Raw genomic sequence first — 21,172 nt, forward strand, 5'->3', positions numbered from 1 at the left:
ATGGATCTTAGTAATAACCAGCTAGAGGATCTAGGCGTAACGCAGCTCTGTGTTGGACTGGGGAGTCCAGACTGTACACTGGAGACCCTCAGGTCAGTATTCATGAACCTGTTCAACAGATGACAATTCTGGAGTAATTACACATGGAGCTTATTCTAATTACTTTTCTGTTTTGTGTGTTGGGGTGGCACACAGACAATAGATAGTATATAATATAAAATAATGAAGTGAAAGGGGAGAGAGCATGAGGCATATTCTGATTGGTCTGTCAAGCTTTTAAATGCTAAGACGCCTTTTTGAGTAGCAAATTTAGATTTAGATCTACAAGCTCACAACATGTCGCAGCGCGACGCATTGTGACCTCATAGATCTGCTGTTTTCAGAGCACAACACTGAAACATTTCTTTTTAGTTCTACTGGATCTCTTCTCCACTAGTCCCTCCCTAACATTTTAATCTAGTTTTTATTTGTTGACAAAATTGTCAATATGCCTATTTAGTCTTAGTTTTAGTCATCATAGCTTAGTTTTTATATAGCTTTTATTTTGTTTTTGTCCGTAAAAAAAGTAGTCGACAAATATTTTTCAACACTGTTTGGCCCATTGATTAATTGAACAAAAAAGTGTGAAAGCCCCCCTGTGTACTACAGACACTACCAGGCCTCCTCCCAGCATCACCTTTGAGTGTCATTCGTATTGAATGTAGGATATATTTGTATACATGTAGGCAGGCAGCAATGTAGTTTTAATTGAAAAAAGGAAACAGATTTTTTTTCTCCATTTAATAAAGAAAACAAATGATGTGTGCATGCATGGAAATGTATCAAACATTGGTTTGAATGAATGAGTTATAGGCTAGGCAGAGCAGTATAAACATTCTGTGGAAATAGCAAAGCTACAAGTGTACAAGGCGCAATGTGTCGTGTTGTGAAGTTTTGATGAAATGTTTATTTGACAGAAAAAGAAAATATTTACATATTGTTCATTAACACTAGCGTGACTGTGAAACCCCCACCTACCACACAAACGGACAAAATTACTGGTAGTTTTACTGCCATTTCATTGGCTGTTCTCTCCCCTCCGGACTCAGCAGAGTCAGCAGCATTGACACCTCCTCTCCCACAGCCGTGGGGATTCCATGTCTTCTAAATGAGCATTAAAATGTCAATGCTGCAAACTTAACGTGTAGGTACTGGTTAAGCTTCCTTTGGTTTACTTATAAAAACAGGGTTTGGTAGGATAATGGAGTTTTTCACTTCTCTTCTTTGAAGAGCGCACGTATGAAACAGCAACATGTTGTCTGCACAAAGTTTAAAGTGGAAGGATAGCAATGTTTTTTTTTTAATCTTTTTAGTTTTGACACAAACTCAGAACTATGACAATACCCCTCCAATTGTTTCATGCTTTTATACGCGCACATGCTTCGTTTTGAGCCCCACACGCATGCAGATCTGTTTGTAGCCAGCAGCGTACATGACCTACACGGTTGATAAAGCCATGGTTAATTCTGTGACGTATCACCACAAATAGCCCTAGAGCATTGATCTACGCAAAAGGATGACAATTCTGGAGTAATTACACATGGAGCTTATCCTAATTACTTTTCTTTATGTGATGGGGGCAAACAGACTATAGCTATATTATATTATATAAAAGGAAGGGAGCATCAAGCATATTCTGATTGGTCTATCAAGCAAAAAAGACAAGACAAGTTTAGGCCACTGATTAATTGAACAAAACAAAGGGTTTGTCCTTTTCCTGTGAAAGTCCCCCTGTACTACAGACACTACCAGGCCTCCTCCCAGCATCGCTTTTGGGTGTAATTTGTATTGATCATGTATTTGTATACATGTAGGCAGCAATGTGGTTTTAATAGCACAAAGGAAACAGTCATTAGATAATGTGTTGTGAATGCATTTTATTTCTCATAATGAAAACAAATGATATGTGAACAAACTGCACATGTATCAAACATTGGTTTGAATGAATGGGTTCTAGGCTAGGCAGAACATTAGAAACAAAGTTTTTAAACAGAGTTATCCCTCCTCATATCCCACACGTTCAGTAGATGGATATTAGGGAGTGGCGCAGGTTTCAAAATAAATTAGTCCAATATTGGAAAGGTATTGTGCTCAGTAAGCTTGCTTACAATATATTTTGTGGAAAAAAAAGATGGTTAACAGAATGAGAGATAACCATAACCCCATTAAACTGATTTAATTATTATCCTCAGAAGTAATGATAAAATACAATACTAACTGAAATGTGCCCCCACTAATACTAATACCTGGATCTTGTTCATGTATAATGTGATGTTTCTTTAATAGAAACATAAAATACAAACCATTATGTAATAACTGTTGTTTCTTCAGGCTGAGTGGCTGTAACCTGTCAGAGAGATGTTGTGAGGACTTATCATCAGCTCTCAGCTCCTCTGGTTTGAAAGAAATGGATCTATGTAACAACGATCTGCACGATTCAGGCGTTAAGCAGCTCTGTGTTGGACTGGGGAGTCCAGACTGTACACTGGAGACCCTCAGGTCAGTATTCATGAACCTGTTCAACAGATGACAATTCTGGGGGTGGTGGGGCACACAGACAATAGCTATAGTTTATCCACCTGTTTCCACGAGAATTTACTGTAGAATACTGTGTGGGACACATCCGGAGAACAGCAGACATACAAGCTCACGTCACGTCGCAGATGCAACCGTTGTGAGCTTGTAGATCACTCTCGGCTGTGACGCCGGAACTGCCGCACACCTTATGCACAATGCACGATGGGATGCTAGAAACTTGTGGATAATATAAAATAATGAAGGTCTGTGATTATTATGTGAAAAGGGAGGCATATTTTTGATTGGTCTGTCAAGCTGTCAAAGACAACATGTTAGGTTTCATAGGTTTGGACCATTTATTCATTGAACAAAACATGTTTGGTCTTTTCCTATGGAAAAGCCCCCTGTACTACAGACACTATCAGTATTGATCATGTAATTGTATGGCAGCAATGTAGTTTTAATTGTACAAAGGAAACAGTCATTAGAGCATGTGTTGTGAAGGCTCTGTGTTTTTAATGATGAAAACAAATTATGTGTCCGTGCATGCACATGTATCAAACATGGATTTAAATGAATGATTCATAGGCTAGGCAGAGCAGTATAAACAAAGTTGTGAGTTATTCCCTCCTCATATCTCACCTTAAAAATATTCAATGGTTGGGAAGAAGGGAGTGGCGCGAGAAAAAAAGCGGGAAAAAAAACACAATATTGGAAAGACAAATGAATGACAAATGACAAATGGCACATGTATTTGGGACAACAGAGAGCTTGTTTAGATCACTTGCAGAGTGATTTTATGAATGACATTTAAAACCATTAGAAGAACATGTGGGATGCAATCTGTGTCACCCTCAGAATGACATCAGTTAGTTGTATTCAATAGCTGTCATTACATCAGGTTTAGCCTACAACTAATTAACATAATTCAATATGTAACCAAATGTGGTGCAACAGGCCGCCTACTGGCCAAAATGTGGGACCAAAAAACATCAACACGTGCAAATGTATCAAAGATTGGTTTGAATGAATGAGTTCTAGGCTAGGCAGAGCAGTAGAAACAAAGTGTTTTAAACAGAGTTATTCCCTCCACATCCCACAATAAAAACATTTAGTGGATGGAAATTAGGGAGTGGCGCAGGCTTCAAAATAAATTAATATTAATATTGGAAAAGTAGTGTGCTCACTGCTCAGTAAGCTTGCCTACAATATATTCTGTGTAGCTTACAGGCAATATGGCTCCTACTTTAATCATCTTGTCATGGCAGCCTACTGAGAGTTGCATGAAATCTTGCCCATCTGTTCATGACTTATTTTACTAACTAAGATACATAGTTAACAGAAGAGATAACCATAACCCCATTCAACTGATTTTATTATTAACCTCAGAGGTAATGATAAAATAATAAAATACTAATTGAAATGTGCCCCCACTAATACTAATACCTGGACCTTATTCATGTATAACGTGATGTTTCTTTAATAACATAACATACAAACAATTATGTAATCCCTACTGTTTCTTCAGGCTGAGTGGCTGTAACCTGACAGAGAGATGTTGTGAGGAATTATCATCAGCTCTCAGCTCCTCTGGTTTGAAAGAAATGGATCTAAGTAACAACGATCTGCGCGATTCAGGCGTTAAGCAGCTCTGTGTTGGACTGGGGAGTCCACACTGTACACTGGAGACCCTCAGGTCAGTGTTCATGAACCTGTTCAACAGATGATAATTCTGGGGAGGGGGCGGGGAACACAGACAATAGCTATCGGTTATAATATAAAATATTGAAGTTCTGTGATTCTTGTGTGAAAAGGGAGGCATATTTTTGATTGGTCTGTGAAGCTGTCTAAGACAACTTGTTAGGTTTCATAAGTTTGGACCATTTATTCATTGAACAAAAAAAGTCACAACCCCCCGTACTACAGACACTATCAGTATTGATCATGTAATTGTATACATGGCAGCAATCTAGTTTTAACTGTACAAAGGAAAACAGTCATTATAGAATGTGTGTCCATGCATGTACATGTATGGGTTTAAATCAGGGGTTTTCAAAGTGGGTGACGGGGCACCCTGGGGTGCCGTGACGGCAGTCCAAGGGTGCAGTGAGAGCATTTGATAATATTTGGAATTTATTTGGACACTATTTGGAAAAAATATTTAGTATCTCAGTTCTAACCAAAATGGCTATTATCTCACATACATAATCACTAAAATATCGTCACTGTCGGGCAGAAACCTTGTATCTCCAAGTTTCAAATGTGTACGTCTTTTGGTAAAGTAAAGCCCTGCTTCATCATACAAGACTGTTGCACAAAACTAGTGAAAACAGCCGATCTACAAGCACACAACGCCTCACATCGCGAGGTGTTGGAGGTTTCCACCCGACAACGACGATATGCTATAAATATAAGGTGCTGGGAGGGAAAATTATAATGTAGGGGTATATTTATGGGGTGCCCTGAGACAAAAAAGTTTGAGAACCCCCCAGTTTAAATGAATGATTCATAGGCTAGACAGAGCAGTATAAACAAAGTTGTGAGTTATTCCCTCCTCATATCTCACCATAAAAACATTCAATGGTTGGGAAGAAGGGAGTGGCACGGAATAAATAAATAAAAAATCCAATATTGGAAAGTTATTGTGCTCAATAACCTTGCCTACATGATATTAAATGACAAATGGTACATGTATTTGGGACAACAGAGAGCTTGTTTGGATCACTTGCAGAGTGATTTTATGAGTGACATAAACACTGACAGACAATCAAAACTATTAGAAGAACATGTGGGATGCAATCGGTGTCACCCTGGAGCACTGAAAGACAGTGGTGCTCGACAGTCTGTATGGACGCCCGTCCTGGTGTGGGCGTGCGTCCCCCCTGGCCTCTTACGCCTCAGTCTTCCTGCTGGGTGATTGGGTGGCGAGTGGCGACATTCATTTCACTATCTGGTCTCGCACCATTTCTTGTTACTTGCAGGGGAGGCCGCGTGGAGGCTCTCGTCTTCTTCCACCGTGGTCAGACTCTTCCTTAGCCCATCTACCTACGTTTTTTCTTAGATTTAGATTTAAGATGTATTGATGTATTACCTTGCTTGGATTAAGAGCATCTGCTAAATTCCTAAATTGTTTCTGTGTGTGTGTGTGTGTGTGTGTGTGTGTGTGTGTGTGTGTCGTGTGCGTGCGTGCGTGCGTGCGTGCAGGTTGTCAGGCTGCTTGATCACAGAGGAAGGCTGTTCGTATCTGGTCTCAGCTCTGAGATCCAACTCCCATCTCAAAGTATTGGATTTAAATTATAATCATCCAGGAGACACTGAGCAACTCTCTGCTCTACCACTGGAGACTCTCAGGTATGGAGAGTGACCTGCTGTCACTCCATGCTAATAGTGACATTAAGCAGACCGTTTCTGCTACCGCAACGTGAGGCGGGACTACGGCTGCTATGACGTAATCGCCGTAGCGATCAAAATGGTTAAGCAAAGCCTCGGCGGCGGCGGGTTCCCACCCCTTTCATTGAAACCTTTGGTTCCCATGGCGACGCGCACATGCAGCAGACGGAGTAGGCGCTACGTGGGAAGGGACCTTCTGCCGTAGTAGAGACGGCCGCGGCGACGGCAGGTTGATCTATCGAGTGCGGATCATTTCCGATTACCGTTGTCATCTGCCGTTGCCATAGCGTTGCTTAAACTAAAGTTTTTAATAATTAGCTACCACACCTTCAGTGGCCCGCAACAAATCATACAGTGATGCTGTATGATTGTTGGTTTTTATGTCCGCTGACACCTGTCCAGGACAGGCCTCAGTAGCGCCTCCTCAGGAGACTTGGCTCAGAGAACTGAACCCATTTGATTTGGTGATGCGGCCACTGGTGAATGAAAACAATACATATTCCCCACCTTGTTGCAAATCAGCCGTCAGTATCAGGAAGCGTCTAATCTCCATAGGCTACTATTTATTGCTGCTGCAAAGAAACCGCTTTATCTCGGAATCTACTTTCAAAACGCTGAGAACCAATTTTTTTCACGGCGAAACTGGTCCGCAACGATCGGCCGCGGTTAGGATTTTTCATTTCTGTGTAAAAATAAACATACTCGGCCGCCATTACAAGGCCGTGAATTTCCACAACATGGACACGTTCGGGGCTTCCGGGCTCTTCAAAATAAACGCAAGTGAATGGCGGCACTCTATAGCCAAATAATTACCAAAATCATGGCAGAATAATGGCAAGTGTTATGTCTGATGGTCAAAATCATTACCAATCATTGTTTCTATTAACTAGTTCAGGGCTTCTCAAAGTGGGTGCCATGGCACCCTAGGGCAGGGGTTTTCAAAGTGGGTGACGGGGCACCCTGGGGTGCCGTGATGCCAGTCCAGGGGTGCCGCGAGATAATTTGATAATAGGCTATTTGGAATTCATCAATATCACTACATCAATATCCCTTCACTATGCTTAGTAAAACAGACCTGATTTGCACTGTACTTGATAAGTTCTTTTTCCATCTACGACAACTCTCTTCACCAAAAATAGCAGATCTATTCTACAAGCTCACAACATGTCACGTTGTGACGCGTTGTGAGCTTGTAGATCGGCTATTTTTGGTAAACCTTCCCCCCAGAATAGGCATGCTGGGGTTCAAGTGGTTAAACGTCAAGTATAACGTTATTTTCAGTCAGTTCTGATGGAAACGGATATTTCTCCAATATGATGTAAGATTAAAAAAATGAACAGTGTAATTTAGGGGTGCCGTGGATGAAAAAGTTATTTACAGGGGTGCCCTGAGTCCAAAAAGTTTGAAAGCCCCTGCCCCAGGGTACCTTGAGTCCAGAGGTGCTGCAGCATACTTTAATATAATATTTTGAATGTATCAATATCACTTCAGTTTAACCACTTAGACCCAGTAAAATGGATCTGAGTTCAATTCTACTTGGTGCATTGATGCTTTTTCAACCTAAATTACACCAAGTCACTTTCACCAAAGATAGCCAATCTACACGCTCACAATGTGTCACAATGTGACGTGTTGTGAGCTTGTAGACTGTCTATTTTTGCACAATGTTACCCCCAGAATAGGTATAATGGGGTTTAAGTGGTTAAACAGAAAGTACAGGGGTAGCCTGATACAAAATGTTTGAACTCTGATCTAGTTTGTAGAATATACAGGCCTGACTTTGTGTCTCCTTCACCCCCAGTGTTGACCATGGTGGAGAGAAGATGCTGAAACCAGGCTTGAGGAAGTGTAAGTGTGTTTTCTGTTATTCATGAAATCAAATGATGAACAGCACATATACACAGCAGCATGTGACATTCACTCATTCATATCCTACTGTGTATTAAGATGAAAATAACCACAACTATGATATGTTGCTATTAACCAAAATGATACAGAATCTTACTTCCTAACTATGATATGTTGCTATCAACCAAAATGATACAGAATCTTACTTCCTGTGTTTTAATACAAATCACCAGCTTAGTATAGGGGTTTTCCTGCCTACCTGTGGTGTCCACATAGCCTACTACTGCATTTCCCTCAAAAAATGCGATTATAAGATTGCATAATTTCCCGCAATAATCAATAAATGCCTTTGATTATGGGGGGGGGGGGGGGTGATTTCGCAATCCCCACATATTTACCGCAATAATTGCATATTTCCACAAAAAATATGCGTCTTCGCTTCATCCGTTCCTTCACTTTCAGACACAGAACAGTGTTCTGTGCGAGTGCGCTTGCTGCACCGGTGATCTGCACTGCAGGCAGATAGGCAGGCAGATAGGCACTCTTCCTCCCCTCAATAATGTAGCCTAAATTAACCTGCTCCTCCGTCAAAATTCAAGAAACTTAAGCTGGTTGCACACTGCTGCGTTTTTTCGTTGCGTTTTGGAAATACAAAATCCGCAAAAACCTTTTTCTGGCCAAGGAGAGAGAGAGGAACAAGGGACTCAGTGGAGACAGCTGTGAAAATCTGAAAAAAAAACAACTCTGTTCCGAAAATAAATACGAATCAGGCGGCAGTGTGCAAACGTGATTGACATAACGTGAGGTTGATTTTCGTATTCATTCTAGAATTTCGTCCGCCTTCGGCTGCCTCATCCCAGTGTTCGCACGCTTTGTGTGCTCACACGCACACTCTCACTCACGCCACGCGCACAACTGCTCCAAGCCATATCGTGCACAAAAAGCATTACTTAAACATGACTATCTCTTTATAATTATCACTTCAATACATGGAGTGTATGTGTACTGTAGACTGTATGTGGGACTGGAGTTTATCCATACAGAAGAGTAACATTCCCACTCTGTCTCTCAGTTGGGGGGGCGAGAGAGAGAATTTAATGACACCACTATGACTCATACAGAGCCCTGGAAGGGACCAGCTGCAATGCTTTATTAACTCATTGAGTGCCTATCCCGAACTAGTTCGGGATTATTATCGCATCCCAGAGTGCCTATCCCGAACTAGTTCGGGATATAAAAAAAAAAGAAAAAAAAAAAAAGTTTTTTGAAGATTTTTTTTTTTTTATTTATTTTTTTGGACCCCATCAAATCTAGTGAACATGATTTCAATCGCGATTTTGCATGTTCCACCCCCATACAACCCCATCTAACATACAGGGCAGCCATTTTTGTTTACATAACATGTAAAACATAATGGCTATTATCTCAAGAATGCCTGAACGGATTTCCAATCGGATTGTTTTGTTTGAAAGCTGTGAACAAACTGCACAAATCCACTCCAATGCAATCCAGGATTGCATTGGATTTTTTAGAGCTCATTCTTCTCTGTTTTTTTCCCATGCATGAGGTGTGCAAGGTTTAATCGTGGCTAAATTGCCGAAAATAGATCTTCTAAAATGCTTGGTAGCCAATAGCTAACTTCAAGCTAACTTCATTCTCTTCCTGTACATGCACAAAGGAAAGTGTTCTGGCAAGTCATGGCTCCAGGGCTTGGGCATGCATTACCAGCATATCTCTATTATTCTATGGCCACTGGGCGCCCTCTAGTGGTGATAGGGTGGCACTAAATGAGTTATAAATGAAATGAAATCCTCTTGGTTTCATTTTACGCTTACTTCTATAAGGGTCCATTTTCTTTACCAACTTTCCATCATTTAGCTGGGGACCACCTGGAACGCCCCCGGGGACCACTGGTGTGGGGACCACTGGTTGAACTTGAAAAGCACCGGTCTATTCAAAGAAGAATATAGACTGCGAGTCACCGAGCAATATTCACCAGAGGAGCGAGTGCAGGGGCGTCACAAGGGGGGGAAAAGTGGGACTGAGTTACTAGGGCCCAAGGTGGAGGGGCCTTAATTATTTTATACTATAGCTATTGAAAAATAGCAGATATACAAGCTCACAGCACGGCACCGAGTGCCGCGCTGCGAGCTTGTAGATCTGCCGTGAAGATTTGTGCAAATCTTTGAATATATGTATGTTTTAAGCAAACATTTGTAACTAAAATTTTGCCTCTGGGGGGGGGGGGGGGGGGGGGGGCATTTTGGTGGTCCTTCACATGAAAAGGTTTGAGCACCACTGACAAAATAAATCATGATTCTTCAAAAATAGCAGATCTATAAGCTCGCAGCGCGGCACTCACGCACAGACGCGCTGTGAGCTTGTAGATCTGCTTTCAATAATTAAAGCACTAAATAATGCATAATAATGCGTTCCCAATGCGTCTATGGGTTAAACCCCCTCCCCCTATGAAGAACATTCATGGGGGGCCCGCAGTGAATCCTTGTACCCAGGGCCCAGAATTTGGTGCGACACCACTGAGTGCATTCTCCACACATCCTTTAATATTGGACAGTGTTGATAGCTTTTAAATCTGTTCCTTTCGCGCATCCTAATACTGTGTGTGTCTGTCTGTCTGTCTGTCTGTCTGTCTGTCTGTCTGTGTGTCTGTCTGTCTGTCTGACTGTCTGTCTGTGTCTCTGTGTCTCTGTCTGTCTGTCTGTCTGTCTGTCTGTGTGTCTGTCTGTCTGTCTGTCTGTCTGTCTGTCTGTCTGTCTGTCTGTCTGTCTGTCTGTCTGTCTGTGTGTCTGTCTGTCTGTCTGTGTGTCTGTGTGTCTGTCTGTCTGTCTGTCTGTCTGTCTGTCTGTCTGTCTTTCTGTCTGTGTGTCTGTCTGTCTGTCTGTCTGTCCAGCACCAAGGACAAAGCATATCTCTCTCTCTTTCTCTCTCTCTCTCTCTCTCTCTCTCTCTCTCTCTCTCTCTCTCTCTCTCTCTTAAAAAAATACATATCTCTTAAATAATACATATATTCAAAGATTTGCACACATTTTCACAACTTTTTCAAAAATAGCAGATCTACAAGCTCGCAGTGCGGCACTCGGTGCCGCGCTGTGAGCTTGTATATCTGCTATTTTTCATTTGGTTACCATTTGGTTCTTTGGCTGGGGACCACCTGGAACTCCCTCAAGGACCACGGGTGGTCTCCGGACCACTGGTTGAGAACCACTGTCCATGTCTAGGTCATCTGGTCAGTGATGAATCGAACCAGTTACTCATATATGTTTTAGGGGGGAAAAGATGCACCCCGTCTTTAAAACAACAATGTTGAACCAAAGTTCTGTACACGATTCGTTCTAAAAGTGAGACCCGGGGATCCCCAGCTAAATTAGTTAACATGGCATCACAATGATTTTAACCACTTTAACCATATTTTATACGTTTGGCCCAAAATAGCAGATCTACAAGCTCAAAGCGCGTCACTTTGTGCCGTGCTATGAGCTTGTAGTTCGGCTATTTTTGGAAGAATCTTGACATTATGTGCAAATTTTTTAGGAATTAAAGGGAAGATTTTTAACTCAAATCCTTTGCTTCTCGAGGGTCTTTGACATGAAAAGGTTTGAGAACTACTGCTGTGCACTCAGTAAACAAATACTAAAAACAATAAACAGAGGAAAACACATACAGTAGAGGGTGCAAAACATGCTGTAGACCAGCGGTTCTCAAACTATGGGTCCCGACCCAAAATGGGGTCGCGGGTAGGTGACAGTGGTGTCGTAGTTGATCTACAAGCTCACAACACATCGCGATGTGATACCTTGTGAGCTTGTAGATCGGCTATTTCCACTACTTTTGTGCATCACTTGTTTAATGAGGTAGGGTGTTAATAAAAAGGAAAGCAAAAAAGATTAAATATGGAGATTCAAGGTTTCTGCCTGACAACAACATGTAACACAGTAACAATATAGACTACATCAGATACTAATATTTCATAATTATACATTATATTTCTATATTATGATGAAGTTATTTTGAAATACGGAGATGTTTCTTTATTTATTTAAGATAAATATTAATCGGTGTATAACACCAACCTGAATCTTTATAAAATAAATTATACATTTATAATTATAAATGTTTCTCTAAAAGTTTGTGTTTAATCATAAAACAATAACAAATGGTTGTTCAATGTCTATTAATCATATTCTACTATACATTTGGTCCTGACAAGTATAGTACACACACACACACACACACACACACACACACACACACACACACACACACACACACACACACACACACACACACACACACACACACACACACATTTAGTAACACACATAATAAAAGACAAACACACACACACACACACACACACACACACACACACACACACACACACACACACACACAGAGAGAGATTCAAGGTTCAAGGTTTCTTCCAGACAGTAACAATATAGACTACATCTAGATATTCATATTTCATCATTATTCATTATATTTCTATATTATGATGACGTTATATTTGATTGTAAACTGATGCTGTATTGTGTCATGTTTTCCTCATCAGATGTGTGTGAACTCACACTGGATCCAAACACAGCATACAGAAACCTCTCTCTGGGTGAGGACAACAGGAAGGTGACATGTGTGGAGGAGCAGCCGTTTCCTGACCATCCAGATAGATTTGACTCCTTGGAACAGGTTCTGTGTAGAGAGAGTCTGACTGGACGCTGTTACTGGGAGGTAGAGTGGAGTGGAGAGGTTTCTATAGCAGTGACATACAAAGGAATCAACAGGAGAGGAGAGGGTGTTGACTGTATGTTAGGATGCAATGACATGTCCTGGTGTCTGGTATGTGTTGATGTTATAGACAGGTATGTTGTCTGGTACAATAAGAAGAAGACTGTCCTCCGTGTCCGTCCCTCTGGCTCCCACAGAGTAGCAGTGTATGTCGACTGTCCCGCTGGCACTCTGTCCTTCTACAGAGTGTCATCTGACAACCTGGCACACCTGTACACCTTCCAGTCAAAGTTCACTGAACCACTCTATGCTGGGTTCTGGTTCTCTCTTGGTTCCTCAGTGTCTCTGTGTCAGATGTAGGAGGTTCAGTAACATCCTGTGTCCTGTAGGAACACACACTGATGTGATGCTACACTATGTACACACATCATAAAACAAACACATGTGCACACATACACACACATGAACATGTGCACGCCCCAAAACATATCTACAAACACACACACACACACACACACACACACACACACACACACACACACACACACACACACACACACACACACACACACACACACACACACACACTCACATACAGTACTGAAATTATAGTTCACTCTGAACACACATGTGTACACACAAACACACACACATTAAACACACACATATGGTTGCTTTTTATGGTATGGAAACATGGTATGTCCAAAACCATCCTTTTTTATATGAGCTTACCCACAACTTTCCAACGTCCCATCGTGCATTGCGAGGAAAGTGTGCAGCAGCTTCCGGCGCCGCAGCCGAGTGTGATCTACAAGCTCACAACGTGACGTGAGCTTGTATGCCTGCTGTTAACCGGAAGTGTCCCACAGATAATGCTACAGTAAATTCTTGCGGAAACAGGTGGATAGATCTGCTAGTTTCACTACTTTTGCGCGACACTCTTGTATTATCAAGCTGGATGTTAATTTACGAAAAAACATAAAAAGTTTAAATATTGAGATAAGAGGTTTCTGCCTCACAGCAATACACACACACACACACACACACACACACACACACACACACACACACACACACACACACACACACACACACACACACACACACACACACACACCAGTGTTGATTTTGACAGCAAAGTTAAATTTAGTTTTGGTCCGATTTTAGTCATGTGAAATGTTTTAGTGTTAGTCTAGTTTTAGTCGACTAAATATCATACAAATTTAGTCAACTAAATCTACAGTTGATTTAGTCGACTAACATGTATTTTGCCGTGGCGGCGGCGTAATGCCTGATTTTACATTTTGCTGCATGTTAAAAATAGCCGATCTACAAGCTCATGTCCAAAACTGTTACTTTTCAGAAAACAGAAAAAAATAATCAATGGATCCAACATAGTTTTTATTTTACTTTATTATTTAGTCACAAGCTCTTGTGAATCCTTCTCATTGGTAACATTTTTATAAAACCCACAGACATACTTAACTACTTTACTTTACACACGCACGCACGTGCACACACGCACGCACGCACACACACACACACACACACACACACACACACACACACACACACACACACACACACACACACACACACACACACACACACACACACACACGCACAACAAACCAGCGTGAATACAATTAATTCAATGTTGGATAATTTACCATAGTTTCGACTCATTTACAACATGGACATTGTATAGTTCATTTGACTCACAAAGACACCAGGATGTGATGTTTTTTTATTTTTTATCTTTTATATATAATCTCACTTCAGTTGTATTGAGTCTCCTCTCCCCTGACACAACTCCAAGTCATTATGTTGATTCCATGTCAGGTTTTCACTGCTCTCAAGTGAGGCTATAGTTACAGTGCATTTTAACAGTGTGCAACAGCTGGACATATTTTCCGGAAGTGTGTTATTTGTCAATGGAACCCGGCAGCTACTGTCGATAGCAGGCGATGATGTGATGGTCGAAAAGTGGATGGAGGAACGGCGTCCCAAAAAAATTTCATCTTCATCTGTTTCTTTGTTTACCTAATGGAGGACGTACGGTAATGACGGCCACTAGGAGATTGTTATCGCCCAGAGTAGCTGGCTGTTGCCCGCTGTTAAAACGTTACAACATGTGACTCTTAAATCTTTTCACTCCACTGATTTGTCTTTGGCCAAAATGTTGAGCATTTGTGAACCTGTTAATATTTAGATTTTGTAAATATGGTTCATATGGGCTTCAGAGTGTGAAGACTGACCCATGTTCTGTTTTGTATTGGCTTCATATTTTCGCATACTGTAATAACCAACCAGTGATGCATTGTGTTAATCGTACATTTATTATGTGACATTGTTATGGTCGGGTCTGTTACTTTTTTAAACTTTTGTACTTTTAATAATAAAATAAAGATGATCTGATTCTATATCTCATTGGTTTTTGGACGTATTTTACCTTGAATCTCAAGGGCAGTAGAGAGATTTTCTTTTCCAGGACTATTTTCACACAAGACACATTTATGTTCAGACTGGCATGAAAACTGTTGGTCATCAGGTTTGACCAACACTCATTGGTGGTTAAAAATGATTGTGTCTCAGACAGTATGGAACCTCTAACCTCTCAAATCTGATCTCAAACAGTAATTTATGTCACTCACAACAAATAAAAATTGGTCCCTTGCCTACAGATCCTGTGTTCAAATGCAGATGTCTGGTTATAGAGATTAATACACACAAACGGTGCCATGTCATTGTTCTGATGTCCCATTGTTCCAACGGTACCCTAACCTTAACCTTAACCCTAACCTCAGTAAAAATATGCTTAAACGTAACCTTAACCCTAACCTCAGTAGAACTATGCCTAAACCTAACCCTAACACCCTAACCACCGTCAGAGTAATGAGATGTTGGACCTATGGGCAGTCGGACTTATGTGGAGTCCCTCACACACTGACGCACAAATGGACAGGGGTGAAAAGAAAAGATGAGTGTTAAAATGTTTTCATTTACTTCTTTTAATTGTTTTAGCGATTTTAATGGCAAGTTCCTAAATGTGTCTTTTTAGACACAATAAGAAAGTGTTTCTTTATTACTATTTAATAACACTACTAGCCCCCATAAGTCACATCTGCCCATGAAGGATTGTGGTGCATCTTGGGAATGGGCTTATTGTATCAATTGATAAAACTAGAAAGATGCAATTGGATTATTTTTTTAATATACGTTTCTTTTTTCAGAATGTGTGTGTGTGTGTGTGTGTGTGTGTGTGTGTGTGTGTGTGTGTGTGTGTGTGTGTGTGTGTGTGTGTGTGTGTGTGTGTGTGTGTGTGTGTGTGTGTGTGTGTGCGCACACATTTGCTCTTACATATTAGCACATTTTGTTAAACCTCTTAGCTGGTACTCAGTATGTTACCTTCATTATTTCAGGAATTAAATCACAAACAAGAGCACAGACAGTTTGTGGACAGACTTTTCAATCAATTGTTGTTCTATTGCATGAGCAAAATCCTGTTATTTTGTCCAATATGTATCGTAGTGGTAGATTGAGGATGTTAGTAGTTAGTTAATAGTTACAAATGTGTTACGTGTATTTTGTCTCTGACGGGTGGAAACCGCTTAGCCTTTGTCCAAAACTGTTACTTTTTAGGATTCAAAAATAGCAAAAGTAGCAGATCTACAAGCACAAAACGCGTCACTTTGCTCCACGTTTCAAGCTTGTGGATCTGCTACTTATTTTGATGCTCTTATGTGACGCTGTAGTGTGATCAAGTAGCGCTGTTGATTTACACAATAAGTTAAAACAAGGAGATAGAGGCCTCTGACAGGAACGATATGGACAACTAAATGGACAGAAAGTCTATTCTGGCTTCATAAGTAGCTCTGTAACATTGCTGGCCATTTTGGAGGAAGAATGTAAACTACACGCAAAGTTAGGAAACTTAAAGCCATACTGTGTAAGTTGCTCACCTAGTGGTCATTAGCCCTATAGCGAACCGCGGTCGCGTCCGCGTCTTTCGGCCGTTTTTCGTACCTTCAGACCCCCGCGTCTGCCTCCACCTCGCTGAGATCTATCTTTGGAGGGGTCCCTTGTTCCTGTGCGTTCAGTAATTCCAGAGATACACTCCTTCACCCTGCCTGGTAGGCGAAATTACCTAGAGACTGGATGGTACAAACCGGCGACAACAAAATGGCGACCCCACTTCAAGATGCGATGTGATTGGCCGGCAGTTGTATAACCCTCGCTGTGATTGGCCGGTAGTGTGATGACGCAATTTTGGCGCGAGATCCGGTCCCCGGCAAGGATCTCAGTTTACATATATAGAGAAGGCTTTACAGGCTGAAATTCACGGCGCGGATCTTCTAAAACTTTTGTGTTTTAATAGTTAGGAGAATTTTAAGATTTGTTTTATAAAAAAAGTTACATAGTACAACTTTAACTTCGGTCCATTATATCTCCCCTTTAATAATTGGTATTGTGTTTTATATCATGTTTATCGTTGATTAGTCACCTTTCCAACGAGGTACATCTTTTATGTATAGAAAATGCATGGAATGAGCAACACAGCCAAACGTGTGGGTAGCCCCCCCCCCACACACACACACAAACACACACACACAAAACAAGACGTGTAAAAATGGCCTTGCCATAGTTTTCTGTATTCTTCTGTATCGATATACACCTTTGTTGATTGGTGCATTGAATGACTGCACTCTCCCACAATTCTAAAGAAAGGAAACCCCAAAACAAAACGAGAGTGAATGCCAGCAGAACAGTATTGCAGGCCATTTTGGCAAATTTTTGGGGGGCGCTACGCTACCCACAAGTGTAGCTGTGCTGCTCCACAAATGCTCAATGCTTACAAGCGTGTAAGCATTGGGCATAAATTGTACACATGAACCAGCTTCCCGTGCGGTAGGCCTACACAGCATAACCTACTTTCACTTCCTTTATTCTGTTTCTCGGCAGAAGTCTTGTGACAGACACTCACGCTTTGAGGTTTTGTCAGAGAAGTGTCTTTCCAAATAAATAACCTTTCTTCACTATCAGTCACTGTGTGTGTGTGTGTGTGTGTGTGTGTGTGTGTGTGTGTGTGTGTGTGTGTGTGTGTGTGTGTGTGTGTGTGTGTGTGTGTGTGTGTGTGTGTGTGTGTGTGTGTGTTACGGCAGGGGTGGGTGATCACTGGCACACTGGCATAGAGAGAGAGAGTGCACTCATATCTACCGGTATATGCAATTTACATCCTGCATATAATTCTACTTTCATTCAAACTGATAACTTTGACTGGGGAGAGAGTCTGGCAGATAAGTGGGTTATTGCTTGAGTCTAATGATCATTACAGTAGGCCTACATCCTAATGCAAAAGAATATATTTCTAGACTGTCAGTCATAATGTTATGCCTTTGGCTCATATAGTAAGTGACACATACGGTAAGAGCACCTTTACACAGGGACACAGAGGAGGTGACACACAGGTGAGGCCAGAGGCGCCATTTCATAACAACTAGTGGGTGGCAAAAAAAGGTGACCATTGAAGCCTGACAACACATTAAGACATTAACACATTAAGAGCTGAGGCAGATTCTACTGATTTCTACTACTTGACTCTACTGTTTTTGAATAGCCAAAGTATGTGTCACCTCCTCTGTGTCCCTGTGTAAAGGTGCTCCTGGTTGAGTGTGTATGGCAAGCCGTTTTAACATTTAATAGGTAGACTGACTATGTAAGTGTGTGGCAGGTGTGTAAGGGACTGATTGAGGAGGTGACCAGGAGGTGATGGTGGAGGAGCTCCTGCAGGATTCTCTCTCTGCTTTCAGACAGACTGCCTTTTGAGCAGCGCTAACCGCTTCTACATCTGGCTTTGTGTGTTGTATGTATGTCTGTCCGTATGTCTGTCCCGCAGAGCTTGGCATTGTCCAAGCTTGGCCAATGCCAGCTTGGCCAATGCCACACTGGTTGTGATTTTTGAATGACTTTGAACAGCGCTAACCGCTCCTACATCTGGCTTTGTGTGTATGTATGTCTGTCCGTATGTCCCGCAGAGCTTGGCATTGGCCAAGCTTCGTTGGGACACTTCATGAAACAAACTCATAAAATGCATCGCTCACTTCACACTGGGTGTGATTTTTGAATGACTTTGTGTTTGGTAGTAGGGGTGAGTGATATATTATTTTCTTCTCCTCTTCACCTGTTTTGAAGGAGTTACTGTAGGTTAAGTGTTGTCTTTTGGTTAGACCTATAATATTAATTTTGGTTTGTTAGGTTATAGCTTTACTATTTGGTTATTATTTTCTAACAGCAAAACCACTCAAAGATATTCATATAATTTCATGCTGACTTCCTGCTTGCTGGTGGTTTTTTGTGGAGCCTCGGTTCCCCTAGGCTGGGGCTGTAAAACTGTTACAATAACTAGAAAACAATACATAGTTGTATTTAGGTTATTATACCGAGTTGCAGAGGAGGAAGCTGCTATCAGAAGGTCAAAGCAGCAGATGGGATCTATTGATTCATCTCTATGAGGGCTCCTCAAACTTTTTAAATTCAACCAACATTTGGTTCCATTTGTACACTCTCAGAAGAGTCCATTTGGTCCCTAATAATAACGAGAGAGAGAGAGAGAGAGAGAGAGAGAGAGAGAGAGAGAGAGAGAGAGAGAGAGAGAGAGAGAGAGAATGCCTGAGATAATAATAATATTAGGCCTACATTCACTAAACTAAACAGTACTGAGGGAGAATGTGGCCTCAAATGCACTGTAGCTCACTTCCTGAAAAGCTCTGTTCAGTCAGTTCAGTTGCAAATGCAACATTGTGATTGGTTGAAGACAGTTTCCTGTTCATTGGGCTGAACTGCATGAGGAAACAGGAAACCAGCAGCGTTCCCCCGCATGTGGGAGACATCACCCTTAAAGGCTGTTTGCCAAACATACAGAGACTGTTGGGCTCATATAGTATGTCGGGTTTGTGGCAGCGCTTCCGTCGAAGTACAGATGTAGAGAGAGTATCGGTGGTGCTCACTTGAAAGTGAGGCCCAGGAATGTGACCATGAGTTTGTATTGAAGTATAACTCTTTATAATAAATAATAACACCATTCAATTTCTCAACACCAAACCTTCCAGTACCTCCAGAAAATGGGAACTACACGAGGGAGAAGGGAGTGGGACTGATCGATATATTATTATTAAACAACAACACCTTCTTATTCCCATATGAGATACAATAATCCATCACACAGAAATAAGACAGGAGAGTGATCAGAGTGAGAATGGTATGTTTACTATGGAGAGAGAGTATTCAAGACAGGTACAGTACAGAATAATCAATGGTTCGTGCTCTCTCTGACAAATTATGTTTTGACATGAGTATAAGTATGGTCATTTCATCAGTCAATGGATGACGTTTCAACACAAGACAAAGAGTCCATATACAGGGTTCCTGGGAGGAGAGATGTCCTTGCTCGTGTCTGGATGACACTGAGCCTTATAAACCAAAACAATTCTCATTGTTTTCGGTACAGGCTCCAGGCAGTTGATAAGGTCTGATTTCAACCAGACGGAGACCTTGTGTTGTACTGTACATGACATTTTATGACACAGTCACTGTGCCTTCAACTTCAGGTGGTCATCAATATGTATTGATAAAAAGATGATATGAACCATAACAAAATACCTATCAATTCCACCGGCTGGTTAATATTGATCTTTTTATCAAATAGATCAACAAAAGAAAACAAAATAGGCACACAGTGGGATGAAAAATGGTTAGGGTTAGGGTTAGGGTTAAAACATTTCTTCAATAGTAAAAGGACTGTAATTATCGTTAGGGTTAGAGTTGACATGACATTAATGACAAAAATGTTATCATGTTTACACATAAATGAGATAACCCCTTGTAATCAGATTGATACGTCAAGATTAGTTGATCAGTCTTCCCCTGCAACCTGTCAGGACAGAATAAAAATAAAAAGGGGTCCATAAGTCCATAAGTCCTCGATATGATGAGGGCTAGAGACAGAGCAAAGTCCAGGGATCGAGTTGAGGTTTTGTTGGAGATGGGTTGTAGATGGGCGGAGACGGGTCGGAGATGGGTTGTAGAAGGGCGGAGACGGGTCGGAGATGGGCGGAGACGGGTCGAAGAGTGGAAGAGGGTTCTTTAGGTGGGTTTCAGACAGCTCCTATGGACAGAAGCTTGCGGCAGTTCACTAATATCGATACAATGGATTCTTCAGTCATAATTATAGCGGCTTAATTCTTCGACAGTGCGATTTCAGAATACTCACAGGCCCGGGAGGCTGCAATAGCCCCCCGCTGTGATGATGGCGCGTTCGCACTGCCCTCTGGCCTCTGGTGGTTCCTTGGCACCGCCTGGCGTCCATCGGGCCTAGAGGATGACAGTGCTTGGCGGCAGATCACTTGTATTTCAACAATTTACAATCATAATTTCTCCACCTAAATGTTTTTCTTCACAGTGCATTTCCGTTACCCACCGACAACCAGAGCATAGCTCTGGTCCTGCGGTTGATTGGCTCGTGCACTGGTGACCCATCGTCTGTTGGTGGTGCCCCTTTTCACTCTCCGCCCTCTGTATTTTTTTCCTCCGCGAGTGGTGTTGTCATGGTTAGCCCTTATAGGTGTTGAGTGGCTGT

General features: G+C 41.5%; 1 protein-coding gene across 1 annotated transcript; it reads left to right on the plus strand.

Annotated features, from left to right (window-relative positions):
• LOC308280257 (stonustoxin subunit beta-like) lies at positions 1 to 12,982 on the plus strand (the record flags this gene model as incomplete). The annotated part of the gene is made up of 3 exons (XM_080720518.1): positions 1 to 92; positions 5,538 to 5,575; positions 12,365 to 12,982. 3 exons carry the CDS (start codon positions 1 to 3, stop codon positions 12,895 to 12,897), a joined length of 663 nt encoding a protein of 220 aa, XP_080576644.1. The 3' UTR covers positions 12,898 to 12,982.
• Between the last annotated feature and the right edge of the window lie 8,190 nt (positions 12,983 to 21,172).

Source organism: Nannobrachium achirus (assembly GCF_963921795.1).
Source record: "Nannobrachium achirus genome assembly, chromosome: 24".
Taxonomy (NCBI): Eukaryota; Metazoa; Chordata; class Actinopteri; order Myctophiformes; family Myctophidae; genus Nannobrachium; species Nannobrachium achirus.